The sequence below is a fragment of the Oculina patagonica genome, chromosome 2, assembly GCF_052425735.1.
Source record: "Oculina patagonica isolate OP01 chromosome 2, crgOcupat, whole genome shotgun sequence".
In the NCBI taxonomy this organism is placed as follows: Eukaryota; Metazoa; Cnidaria; class Anthozoa; order Scleractinia; family Oculinidae; genus Oculina; species Oculina patagonica.
In genome coordinates, this window is record NC_135759.1 from 42,290,011 (window position 1) to 42,304,192 (window position 14,182).

Below are 14,182 nucleotides of genomic sequence, written 5' to 3' on the forward strand. Positions count from 1 at the left end.
GACCTCATCACTTTCGTAAGGTGCGTTTACACGACAGAGAAATTTGGCTACGGACTCGTCAGAAAATTGGTGCGGACCGTAAGAAAATTGGTCCGTACCTAACCACTTTTGTAGAGAAACAGTCAAATCAAAACGGGGCCATAGGCGCCTATGGCCCCGTTTTGATTTGACTGTTTCCCTGCAAAAGTTGTCTGGTCCGCACCAATTTTCTTGCGGTCCGCACCAATTTTTGACGGGTCCGTAGCCAAATTTCTCTGTCGTGTAAACGCGCCTGTAGAGAAACGGTCAAATCAAAATAGGGCCATAGGCGCCTATAGCCCCACTTTGATTTGACAGTTTCTCTCTTTCTGTCGTGTAAATGGCATTTCTGAGCGTGGGGTTTATTTCATTGGTCAGCGAGGTTAACTGAAACTTGTTTTAACTACCATTGATCATTCCACAGGGAAGCGATCATGACGTATTCAACCCTGTCACAGGTTGAGGGAGATTGGACAAATCTTGAATAAAAGGAGAATTTGACCTCGCGCACGTGAGGTTAAAATCTCCGAATTGAGCGAACTAACCAGAAATCAAGACAATGTTTGGCCGAGTGTTGGCGAATATAATTTTCCTTTACCGGCCCATTTCCCGAGCATATCTTTTCGTTCTGTGAACAGAAACCGGTGAGAGAATTTTCCGGCAAGTGGAACAGTACAAGTTTTCAACAAAAACACAATGATCCGGCTGAGTGTATACCATTTGAAATCTTTCCAGTGGAAAAGACAGTATTATTTCATTCCCCCCCCCCCCCCCCCCCGAACAATCTCGTATTTCAACCCTGAATAGTGCGAAAAAAATAATGATACAGTGATATTCCAAGCATTCCGGTAAAAACGCCGGAAGAGGAATACCCCTGAGGATATTCCATTTGTTTTTCCAAAAAATTTAAGTGGGATTGACCGATCCATTTGATTTTTTACGGGAACAACTGGTTTCTCCATTTGATGAAAGCGCTTATTCTAATTGATTTGACCTGACGCAAAAACAAAATATGCTTTATGGATCTCATTCATCCATGCATGTTTTTCAATAGCATTTTAATGCCTGTCTGTATTAGTGTTCAGCAAATTATTGTTGTTTACTTTGCTGCGTGCTTGATTTTCAACATAAAAGGATGAAGTGTGTTTAGCAGACAGTGAAACATACCAAAGTGACTCTGTTTTCTAGAAAGATGACCCTGCCGGGGGGCATTTGACCCAATCTTGACCACTACATGAAAGTCTGTACATTGATATAAATTTGTATAGAGCTGAAAATTTGGAATTCAATCATATTATTAACTACTTAGAAATGTGTTTCCCGATTTTCGAAGCCACTGTTTTTGGCCCTTATTGAGCTTTCAATTTTCACGGCAGATTTAAGTGATAAACCTAATTTTCTAGTGTGGGGAGCCTGTGACACCGGAGTGAATATTTTTGCATATGTCCAGTTCGTCGACTTTTCAAGATCTTATTGAAAATAGTCGTCATTTCAGTTAGGATCGGCCAGGGTTTTTAATTATATGGTAAGCAGGTGGGTTTTAAATAGGGTATACAGCAGTTTTACGCTAAATTAGGCCTTTTATGGGTATAAAGTATACAATGTTTTTTTCAAAATTTTCGTATTTTGCATTATTTCAGGGAAACTTGGGGTATACTGGGTACATGTGCTCAGTCGCCCAGTTGGCGTTAATCGGGTTACTACCTCTTGGAGTTACGGTCAATGCAAACTATATAAATTTTTAAGCAGGATATATTTCCTTTCTTTTGTAATCTGTTCGGACAAAAGTCAGCTCGACTTGTTTATTTGGATCATGTTTCCCTAGCTCCATGGTTATGCAGAAAATATTGTCAGTTCGTTCAATAATTGATACACGGAGGTTATAGCAGTTCAAAAAAAATCCACAGATCGGTAGAGAAACGCACTGTCAGCAAAATGTCCCAATTTGCAATAATTGTCTTTGTAGAAACTTTTAAATTTAATCTATGATTAGGAAATAATTAAATAATACCTAGAATTATGTAAATTACTGAAAAATAAAAAGCACGGGAAATCACCGTTATTCCAAGTTTGTTATAAATTTCAAGCGGTGCCGAATTTTAAATGACTCTAATCAGAACAATCCAGCAAACTTCATAAAATCACTCAACACCGCCCATAAACATGTGTGGAATATTTATAGGGCGGGGAGCTATCAAGAGGACTGGGTCGGGCTTGGTTAATTTAGCAGACGGCTAGGGAGTGTTGAGAACCAATTTTTGCTCGATTTTTTGGCCAAGAAAACAATTCAGTCGCTCTTCAGGCAGTTATTTCGTTTCTCTTTCCGTACTGAGTTTATCTTCGGCGGAAGAAGCCATTTACTTGCAGCAGAGCGACAAAAATTTAACTTTCTTGACAGGAATTGGACGCCATGTCTTGGCTGAAGCAAAAGAAGGCTCCTGTAAACCTCGATCAATTTAAAGACATCGATGAAGATGCTTTGGTAGAAGCTTTATCTCCAGAGGAAATAGCAGATCTCAATGCGGCCATTGATCCCGAGGTAAGAGATAAATTGAAGCCATGTTGTTTCCCGAATGATCTGACTTGAGCATAAAAATCACGCCATGTTTATGTGGCGTACTGCCTGCATGAAATGACAGCTATGTTGCTTTGTTTGTCATTTCCTTTCACTGTACTTCACAGTAACAACACGATTTTGAACTTTTCTGGATCTTAATGAGGAAGGTTTCGTTTGAACCCGCGAATTCTTCACTGTTAATCTCGTACAAGTTCATGCTGAGTGACTGTTTTGTTAATTTGCATGCATGGTGCTAATTCACGCACCCTGCATTCTCGCTTACTTTATGTTTAAAAGACAGTCCACCAAAGTACTTATTCACCTTTTGTTCTGTGCAGCATGTTAAAATCGACGCTTTAGTCAGCTTTGGTGTTCAACAAAACCTGCGTAGTGGAATCACTGAGCTTGTTGAATTAGGATTTCGATATTGGCCTTCCAAACACTTAGAACACTGTCATAGTTGTTTTACACATGATAAATATGTCATTGAGGTTGCTGTTGTTCTTTCCATAAAAATACTTGTTGTTTTACAGTGATATTACAGTATCCTCTAATGCTACTTGTTGAACATGTGTGACTGGCCAGGAAGAAGTGAATGTTTAAAGAAAAACACAAAAAAGTGAATTTTCAAAGGAGAACATTTTGACAGCAGTCACCTGTACTTGTGTGATTGCTGTCACAACCTCTCTGTGGGAGACTTAAGTTCTCTTTTTGATTATTTTCTTTTCTTTTTGTGGCTTACCTGAAAACTAGCTGATGTGTTTCTGCAGATTTTGCAGGTCATATCTGCAGGATGCACCAAAAATAGCTAAGTGTATGTCCACATTTAATACTGTATTGTATTGTATTTTTAAAAGGAATTAAAGGGAATAAATTATGTAAAATATTACTTAAGTATGGCAAGGGGTATGTTAACCCCAGAACTGATAAATTATTAAAAAGATTTCCTTCAGCATGACACTTTGCAAGATGACTTCCATAATCATAGCTACAGTGGAAATCTGATATCTGGCACTCTTAATTTCTTAAACCTTCTGTTAAGTCATTTCACTTGGATTTGTTTCACTGAGTTGATTTCTTGAACCACTTTTCATTTCCATTGGAGGTTAAAAAAAATCAGGATTTCACTGTATAACAAAATTCTAAATTCTGGTTAATTATCAGCAGGTGCTACGTGCCCGTGTTATTACACAGTTCATGCATTGTCACAAAATACATTTTATTGCCAAGTTAACAAAAATGGTGTAAAGTATGTTCGGAGTGCTGTGAGTAACCCTTCGTCAGTGTTTGATGATGAAGGAGTTATCCCCGAAAAGTCTGATTTTTAACAGTATTTTGAAAGCACTCCTAACATGTGTTCACCATTTTTTGTCAGTTTATGCTTAACAAATTGACCACATTTTTCCATGGTTTACACGTACACCTTTATACATCATTGTAGACCATAGAAATGGCGTCATGAAATGTTCAAAACTCAAGTGGAACCTCACTGCTGCAAAGCTTTGTACATTTTATGGCCTCATTTTCTCTGGTCTATTAGAGTGTAGACCATGAGAAAATGTGGTCAATTTGTTAATCATAAACTGACAACTTTTGGAAAAGTCCTGACCGTATCTCAAGTTTTCCAAAATTAGCCTTGCATTGCATTACAGGTTACATCATTTTCATGGAAGAATTTAGTTATGTTATAAATCATGGTTGAGTTATTGAATTGTACACTGCATTTGGGTGCTGTTATTGGAAAGTTGCACTTCAATGTGTTCTTTTTGTCATGGGTCTTGAAAAACAACTCAACTGTTGCCCTCCTTTTATTTAACAAAAAGTTGTGTGGTTTTCCTCATCAGATTTTGTTACTCTTATGGTTAATTAGTAACTGGGATATGTTTTGTCCAATTTGGTCTTCAATCATAATTATTAAAAAAAAGTGAAAATGTAATCTTGACCATGTTAACTGGTTTAAAGATAGTTTCTGCCCAACATTCAAGCAATACAAAGATATATGATAATCATAGCATGGTAACAGTTTACATTTGTAAGGACAGCCAACAAAAACCTGCCAAAACTTTAGCACTCAAGCTGACCCCGCAAGAGAAAAATCAATTTCAAATTATCTATATTTCAGTTAAAACAGATGTTTCACGCCAGTTACTGAGTAATAGCGGCTCTGAAATAAAATCCTCTTTTTAGTAATCTGAAGACTTTTTAAAGAAAATTGAATGTTTTGGAAAGTTTCATTTTGCAAATGTTTACTTTGTTTGCCAGAATGCACTGCTTCCAGTACATGAACGTCAAGGAAACCAAACAGACAAGGAAGGCACTGGAGAATTCGACAGACAACACTTACTGGATCATCTGGAAGAACAAGCTAAGAGTGAAAAAGAACGTACTGATTATGTGCCATACAAGAAAGAAACACGAGGCAAAGTGTGGCGGCCAAAGGATCAGCCTGGGAGAAAAGAACCTACTCCTCTCCTTCCTGACGATCTGAGTGAGGTGTTAGATAATGCTACTGAGGAGGAAATGATGGAACTTGCAGGTATATTATTCATGATTAGTAGAAACTCAGCTGTGTTCTATTGGAAATACACAAATCTGATTGGCTCTCCCATTGTTTTATTTTCGCTGTTAGCATAACCCAGCAGCTGACTAGTTATTGGTAAAACGCTGAATATGATTGGCTAAACAGGTGCCGGCTCTCAGAGGGAGTGCTCAGTTTTTCGCCTTTTTTCAATCAAAACCTTCAATAAATCAATTCTAGATCAGTCTGGGTTATGCTAAAACAATTAGACAGCTTGTTCTCAGTTTCTATTGACTTTGATAGTTGGCGTGGGTTTCGCCCCTCGCTTCTATCAGCTGTTAGCATAACCACACTGACCGGCTATTGGCAATCCCGCAATCTGATTGGCTACACAGGTGCCATCTATTGATCAGTAGATGGCCTGGAGTGCGGGATAAGTTTTCAATTAATTTTATCAATCAAAATCATTAATAAACCAATTCTAGCAATATTCTGAGTTTAATAGATCGGTAGTGGGTAGCTAAAAAATTAGACGGCGCTTTAGGTTTCTATCGACTTTGATAGTCGCCCCTCGCTAACTATCAGCCAATAGAAACCTCAAGCTCGCCTTCTAATTGTTAAATAGAACACGATCACACATGCATTGCTCTTTAAAGGGACATTTATCTTGATTTTTGGTTTAAGAGTTCATAAAATTGTAGGTTTTGGACTGCAATTCTTTAGAGTTTCTATTAAATAATTAGATTACTAGCCCTTGTTTTCTTTGAGTGATACCGGTAGTCAATAACTCAGCTGTGCCTCGTTGACAATTTGCTCAGAGAAATCTTGGGCTTGTAGTCTTATTTTTAATAGGAAATAGATCAAGACATCTCAACCAACTACATTTGCATTAAATGTACATAGAACTTTATTTCTCTTGACTAACAAATAACTGTCGGAAATCAATGTTTTAGCTATTCTTGGTGTCCATGGCATGTTGAACCAAAGTCAGAGTCACTATGCAGAAAAGCAAGAAGCTGGTAAAGCCCTCAGGGGTAGCGGCTTGAAGAAATACAAACCTGGTGAGTTGAGACATTTTGAAACCCACTTACAAACAGTTGTTTTGATCATTGGCATACTATTTATTAAACCCTTGTCACTAAGATGGAAAAAAGTATATTATGGGTCAGCAAGTGTTGCTTTTACGGTAACTGTAACTATAGAGCAAGCTAACATTCTTTTTAATGGCATTTGACAAAGATCAAATATAAGAAGTATTTTGATTGTTTCTGATAATATACTGAAGGGTAAAGTCTGTGTTTGAGCTTTTGAAGTGGCCTATCAGACGGGAGCTTATTCCAGTTTCAGTAGCATGAAGCGACTAGGACTCCCCCCCCCCCCCTAAATGGAATGCTAGTCCACTGCAGGGTTAAGTTGCCAAAACCCATTGCTACACCTTGGTGGAGAGAGGCACTTTGAGAGTAAAGTGTCTTGCCTAAGAAAACAATGTAGTGCCCCAGCCAGGGCTCGAACCCAGAACACTCAATTCAGAGTCCAGTGCACTAACCATTAGGCCACGACACCTCGTGATAATAATTGTAGAATTATAAAATTTTGCAAGGTAGGCCTTTTGGGTTTAGCATCTTATTTATTGTCTAACCATTTTGTGTAACTGGTGTTGACAGAATATTTAAATAAAATTTTAACAAACCATGGGTTTTATCAAGTCATAATTGAAGGCCTAAGCGCAAGAAACGCACTTTGTGTTTTGGCCAAATTAAAAAAATGTCACAAACAACCCCAAATTTCGCACGCAAGTTTGTTTACGTGTGCTTAACATTGATCTGTATTCAAATTCGCTGAATCTAGCTTCGTTTTTTAGAAATTACGTATGCAAAGAACAAAGGCGTTTTGCAAAGCTTACGTTCTCCACAGTCAGCCAGCAGCATGAGTTTTTCGACACATCGCGTGTAAATCTTTCCTTCTAGCGTTATTTAACTGTCCGGGGAGGTTGAAAAACGTGTCAGAGCCATGATTTTAGTTCCTATCCACCATTTTGAGGATTCGCTTTAAGAAAAGGACTGGACTGAACACATTGTGACGCGATGTCACCTGATAGGCGTCACGTGAGAGGAAAGAGAAAAAAAAAAATGGCCGTTTGTTCCTGAAAATCATTTGAAGCCTTTGGTTAGTTTTAGCGTAAGTGCTGCTGCCAGGTGGTTGAAGGACATCATTAAGTCTGAATACCCGTAAGTTTACAGCATCGCTCGAAGAACTGAGTGATGTTTCTGCCTTTGTTTTGTACAACAGCGCTGTTTAGCGCTTCGGAAAAAACGATGCACAAACCGAGGTAGTTTTGAGCCTGGCGGCATAGAGAGTCTTAAACAAGAGGTTTCTTGCCGGGAACTTCGTCAACGCGAGTTTTGCAGGATCCGCTTGGGTTCTGCCGCGCCAAAGTTGCCGAGAAGTGACCTGGTTTTAGACTTTAAAAAATTCTTTATATGTTCCCCAGGGCACCTTCCCTTCGCAAAATATTTTCTGTCTCATTAAATATTCATCAATGAATCTATCGATTCGTGCGAACGAAAACCTCATAAGTTTATCTTGTTTTCGCGGGATTTTGTAGATGTGTGATGATGTAAGGAGTGGAGATAGAAGTGAGAGCAAGCCGGCGGCACTCAACTGAAAGCAAAACTAGTATAATGTGACAACACGAGCAAACGTATTCAATCAACAATCAGTCTTTATTTCACTTTCACCTCGGCAAATTACAGCTAACGGTAACAGTAAAATAGTCTTGCCCATAACAACAAAAACTAGATAACTGCAAACAGACTGCAGAAAAGCTAGCTGCAAGCAAACTGGCGTGAAAGCTTACTGCATTAAATGCGCGATCTATAAAAGGTTGAGGCTGACTCACTCTGATCCTAAGCTTAACTTGAAAACGGCTTAACTCCCTAATCCCTTGGGGTTAGCGTTAAACTTTTTTTTTTTTTTTTTTTTTTTGCGTTAGGGCTAGGCTTTTGCGTTAGGGCTAAGTCTGTAACCCTAATCTGAAACTCTAACCCCGACCCTACAGCCTTGGGGTTACCTTTTGCGTTAGGGCTAGGATTGTAACCCTAAAAATTTAGCTGACTTCATTGTCTTGAGAAACAAAAGGTTTCCTTTGTTTATCGTTTGTAAAAGAAAAGTCAAAAGACGCCGCGCAAGCAAAAACCTTGTCTTTTTGCATGTGTTATTTTTCGAAAACGAAGGAAAGACCAGCAAAATTAAATACAGGGCAGTGTTGAGCACACGTAAACGAACTTGCGTGCGAAATTTGGAGTTGTTTGTGACAATTTTCAAGTGGCCAAAACACAAAGTGCGTTTCTTGCGCTTACGCCTTCAAGTCTTTTAGTTTTGGCTCAATAATCGAATTAGCGAACATCTCAAGCCAACACTAATTTATTATTACTAAAGTGTAACAGTTTCCATGTAGATGGCATCATATATGATGTTATTTGCTGCTTGACACAAGCATTAGAAGATGTAACATGTAAAACTTGTGGAATATATTGCATGTTCAAAGAAATAATTACAAAGTTATTGTATGTTAGGTATTGTAAAAGCAGCCAAGATTAAGAAGCCCGACCTTACAGCTGTCAATGAGTTGGATCTCGAGAAAGCCATGGATCAACTGAAGAGCAATGATCCTAAACTTACAAACCTTAACTTAAACAATCATCGCGAGGTTACAACAGAGGTTCTTGAAGACGTCGCAAAGGCACTGAAGAGTAACACCAATCTTAAACATCTTCACTTGGCTAACACACAAATGACTGACATGACTGCCAAGGTACTGTTGGAAATATCTGTCATGATAAACTACAAATTGAATTGTGCATACTTTTGTTGCCCAAAATAGTTAACAATAGGGACTTTTAGATATCAGGTATTAGAAGACACTAGGCATGTTCTATTAGGAATCCTCAAATTTGATTAGTTTTCTCACCGCTGTCTATTCCATTATAGAACTTAATTGCATCCACATTCCCTTAAAAAAGAAATGATTTTTTTAGCTTCAAAAATCTTAAAATTACCACTTATAGTGTGTACTAAAACAATATTAGAAGAATATTACCCCCTCCCCCCCCCCATTTTCTATGAGCTTTAATATTGATGTGCCTGTGCCTCACCTTACCATTCATTCATAGAAAACGTGGGCTCTTATTCTTATTGTTTATTATAACCCACTGTTTCACTTTTGCCTAACCACCTGAACTAAAGAAGTTCTGTGCACATGAATTTTTATCTGCAGTAGTAAGAGTTTGCATGTGCAGGAATCTGAAATTCACCTTTTTTGATAATCTTCCAATATCCCAAGATACGTGTACAAGTCTATCCCCAGCCCCTTCTTTGTTTTGTCACCTTTAATACAAACATGAAAAGTCAATATAAAAGTTGATTGTTTTTACTCCGTTCTCTTAATCTAGTTGTTTGCAGAGGCCCTGAGTAGAAACAACACTCTCGAGAGTATCAACCTTGAGTCCAATTTTCTAACCGGAGATGGAATCATGGTAAGAAAATTGTATTGTTTCTGCATACATTAACATAAATACAATCAGACACTGCAAATACAGCAAATGAATGCTAACTGCCAGACACTGCAGTTACACCAAATGAATGCTAACTGCCAGACACCTTATGAATGCTAAGACAGTCGGTGAACTTGGATCTCACAATGTTGTGATGCTGTTTTCCTGGTGAGGGTTTTAAATTTCCGACAAGAATGCTTTCAAACTGGATGCATTACTAAAATGGAACACACCACTTTCACACAAAGCTAGGATTCATCTGTATCTAGAGGGTCTGCCGGAGTTTAGCCTACAAACGCATACATGTTTCTGGCTGTCATTTCTCTCTGCCGAAAAGTTACTTTTCGGGGGAGAGAACCCACAGCCGGAAATACGACTGCTTTAGCAGGTTAGCCAAAGTGAGGTTGTATGGAAAACAAATGGCAGTCATCCTCAATTTATTTTTTGGTGTAGTTTGGTAATTGCCATATATCGTCGCTTAATACTAGTTTTTCCCCAGCTGATCAATTCATGTTATCTTATCACCTGCCTTCTTAAAAATATACTTATGGTGTAATGAGAAGTTAGCTATTGATTATAAATTGTGAAAATTAAAGGGTTACATCAGGCTTTAAACTTAAAAAATGCTGACTTCTAATTTCCTATTTATCTCCAGGCAATAATGACAATCCTAGAAACCAATACCAACTTAAAGGCTCTGCGGCTTGCCAATCAGGTGTGTAAAGGTTATTTGGTTGGTTTGTGAGCAGAAGTGCTCCAAGTTGTAACCATTTTTGTCACCATTGTAACTGAAAATGTTTTGAGGGAAAAAACAGAGAAAAAGAAGAGGTGTCATGATCCGAGTCATTAGTGAGGCCCTGCCAGGGTAAATTCCGACGATCTACATGGCCCAAAAAGTAGCGACAGCGCATAAAATAAAATTGCGACAAACAACAACTCTTTTGGAAAAACTTAAATTCCGACAAGGACAAGTAATTTTCCTTCAATTTTACTGCCGACATGAAGTTTGATAAAACAGTGACACGGCACATTTTTAAATTTAGACAAGCGACACAAGAACCTCCCTGGTAGGGCCTCATTAGTTGAAACTGTCAAGTATGAGACAGAGTGGTAGAAGATTTCATCTTGCTCTTTGAAATGTTCTCTTTTTTAGAAACAACTGTCATAAAAAAATTAGTTACTGACTCCCACCACCACCTCTCAGCAGTAAAAAGTCTGTGTTGAACCAAGTGACCCATACTGTCTGTGTTTATCCTGATTTCTGTAGCATTAAGCGACTAGGAGTATTTCTACTCACCACTGGCAGGGATGCTAGTCCACTGCAGGGTTACCCCCAGCATTAAATTTGTCGCTTCCCATTTACACACTTGGGTGAAGTGAAGTACTAATGGCTGAGACACACTAGGCGATAAATTGCTTCGACATGGCTCCTCTTGTGACATGGTGCATTTTTGTGAAAATCTTTGTTGCTGCGATTAGTCGCACAAATCCAAACTGGTTTGAATTGTGCGACTGATTGCAGCGACAAAATATGTGTAAGCAGCATTGTTGCAGCGTGTGTACACTTCTGCAACAAGTCGCTAGGGCAAAATATAAAATTTGTCAATGAGAGAGCATCATATGTTTTCCCACGATCCCTCAGAAACCCATTCAAGATGGCGACTGAATATGTGGCAATCTGAGCAATTCGAGGACTTCATTGCTAATCCAGTCCTATAAAGAAAATAGACTCTTGTGGGAGAAAAATCACAAAGGCTATGGGAAAAAGCCACTCCAAATTTGCTGTGTGTGCACAGAACAATCATCTTGTCGCAGCAACTTGTTTTGAAAGCAGTGCACACGTGGCGCCTTGTTGCAGAGACCTGTTGCTGTGGCTTGTTTGTGTGCTTCCCAAGAACACAACGCAGTGAACCCAGAGCACCCAATCTGGACTCCAGTGCACTAACCATTATGCCATTGTGCCTCCCACCAGTGCCACTCCCTGTTGGGTGTAAAAAATTTTTTGTTTTTTGTTTTTCTTTCTTGTAGTGTGCTATAATTGGCAGCCAGGTAGAACAGAAAATTGTTAACTCTTTGGAAAAGAACACAACATTGCTGAGCTTTGGCATGGGCTTTGACACTCAGGGGCCAAGGATCAGAGCAGCAGAGCTGATGGTCCGAAACAATGATTCAAGTAAGTTATTTCAATAGATTAATACAGGCAAGTTTACACTACGCTGGTAAAAATGCGTTTAGATCCTTTGGGATTGACCAGAGTGATTACTTTGGCTTTGGTGTACGACACTTCATTGAAAACTCCTCTAAAACCAATAATAAAATAAACTTTGTTTTTTAGTTCGACTAGACAGGGTTGAGAATGGCGTGGAAGAGGAGGAGGAGGGTGGAGACGAGGAGGAAGAGGAGGAAGAAGAAGATGACGAGTGATAAATTTTAACTGTCGTTAAAGTTTAAGGAAATTGTTCATTTGCTTTTCTTTTTTAAGCTGCTATGAAGGGTCACTTTATGTGTGAATAAACTTCAGGGAAACAAAGTGAATAACTTTTACAATTAACCAAAGGCATCTCCTTGGGAAGCATTTACACTGAACCAAAAGTTCACTGCGACAATGATTGTAGTTGGTGTAACCTAAGCTATATTCATGAAGTCAAGTTAGAGATGAACATGTATTTGTAGCTATTAATTATTTAGGTAGGTATAACAATATCGAAATACTTGTGTTTGTTGCTAATCTAATGGCATGAATCATACATCAATGATTTGTCAGCCTGCCACAGTAGGACATTAGTTTAACTTATAATAGAGGACTTATTCAAACAACGAAATTAAGTATTAATTGACACAGTGTGACCTCAAATGTGGAAAGAAACGAAGCTAAACTTTACGTGAAACGTTGCGATTCATATTCGCTGTAATTGACACAGTTTTTCTGCAGTTGTTTATTACTATTCCTAAAGTGTCACTTTTATCAAGTAATAAAAAAATTACTTCAAACGGACGCTTCGCAAAATGACTTGTTACCAGACTTCCAGTTGCTGCACGTGCAAATTTTCCAAGCTGGCTGCAACAAAATATAGTTGGCGTAAAATTTTGTTTTATTTTTGTCCGTTTTAATTTGAGGATTTTCCTGTGTTCATTACTACTTCATTACTATGAATGGAAGTCCAACTGTTCCTTCGTTTGCTCAAACACCGACGTTTTTTGAGCATTAGCGTTATTGCTTTGTCTAACCACAATATACTGGCATCTTTTCCCCTAACGATGCTTATCTGCATCTTTTCCTATTTCACTAGAAATGATTTAAATTTTACCGTATCTTATGCCATGTAACAAATCACTGTTGTATTTTATCATATAAGTACTTTGCAGTAGTTCGTAGGAGAAAACCTTAACGAAAGCAATTTGTGGAAGAAGAAAGGCCCGTTCATTTCCTCTGGATTTAAAAGTTAATTTTACAACTGCAAAGATGGCTTTCACTTGCTTTGCCGTATTTATTCGATTAAACGCCGCCCTCGAATAAACGCCGCATGTTAGAGCGAAAATATAAATAAACGCCGCCCTGGAATAAACGCCGCATCATGGTGCGGCGTTTATTCGAATGATAGACTCATTAAGCAAATCCAGTAATTATCAACTTTGAACAGGCCTTAAATAATAATTTTCCTTGATTGTAACAATGTTTAAAGATATTGAAAGTTACTTTTGTGACAAGCACTACAACATGTTCCTGTTTTTTGAAGTTCAAATGTTCACTTACCATGCTATTGTTTGCAAGAAATAAACTGAATTTTAAATAAACGCCGCCCTCGTATAAACGCCGCACTCGAATCTCAAAAAATTTAATAAATGCCGCGGCGTTTATTCGAATAAATACGGTAATTTTTTTTCGTGTATTCATTATCGCAACGGTGTTAATTTATGATTTCTGCAAAGCTTCCATTTTAGTGCTGAAACATGTTTTTGTGTATAGCTAATGGTTTTTCAGTCATACAAGATTTGCAAGAGTCTTCGTAATATTAACTTGTTCCAATGCTCTTCGCCATAAGCTTAACTTCTGTTATCATATTTGATTCTCCTGAAAAAGGAGAAATATTGTAATACATTTATGTTGATGGCTGAGGTGTCTTTACTTTGATTTATTGAACAATCTGGTGATTGAAAACTGAGGTGAAATAAAAGCTTAATTATGGTGTTTTGTGGCTGATTTTCTCCAAAATTGCTCCAGATTCTCAGGCCGCGGGCAGGGGCGTTCCTAGGCAATTTTTAGTAGTACGCACTAAGTCAGTTAGAGATGAAGTTTCACCTCTCAGGGATGATACGAGCGCTGTATACACAAGCTTTTAGGGAGGTATTTTTTTGTTTCGTAATTTTTTTTATGCATTCTGAACTGAAAAGGGGTTGTCAAATCAAGATATAAACTCTAGACTTAACCTTAACTTGGCTCAACCAGAAAACCAAAATTGTCTATATATTATATCCTAGTATTATTACTTAAGAGCGCATGTAGGTCTTGACTCTTCTCATGATGCTAAATGGCCG

At 38.2% G+C, this 14,182-nt stretch overlaps 1 protein-coding gene across 1 annotated transcript; it reads left to right on the forward strand.

The window, feature by feature from the left end:
* Positions 1-2,210: 2,210 nt before the first annotated feature.
* Positions 2,211-13,835, forward strand: LOC144644730 (tropomodulin-2-like). The gene is made up of 8 exons (XM_078504251.1): positions 2,211-2,557; positions 4,838-5,111; positions 6,047-6,154; positions 8,669-8,907; positions 9,545-9,628; positions 10,302-10,361; positions 11,675-11,819; positions 11,982-13,835. The coding sequence occupies exons 1-8, from the start codon at positions 2,429-2,431 to the stop codon at positions 12,068-12,070; spliced, it is 1,128 nt and encodes a 375-aa protein (XP_078360377.1). The 5' UTR covers positions 2,211-2,428; the 3' UTR covers positions 12,071-13,835.
* Positions 13,836-14,182: the final 347 nt, after the last annotated feature.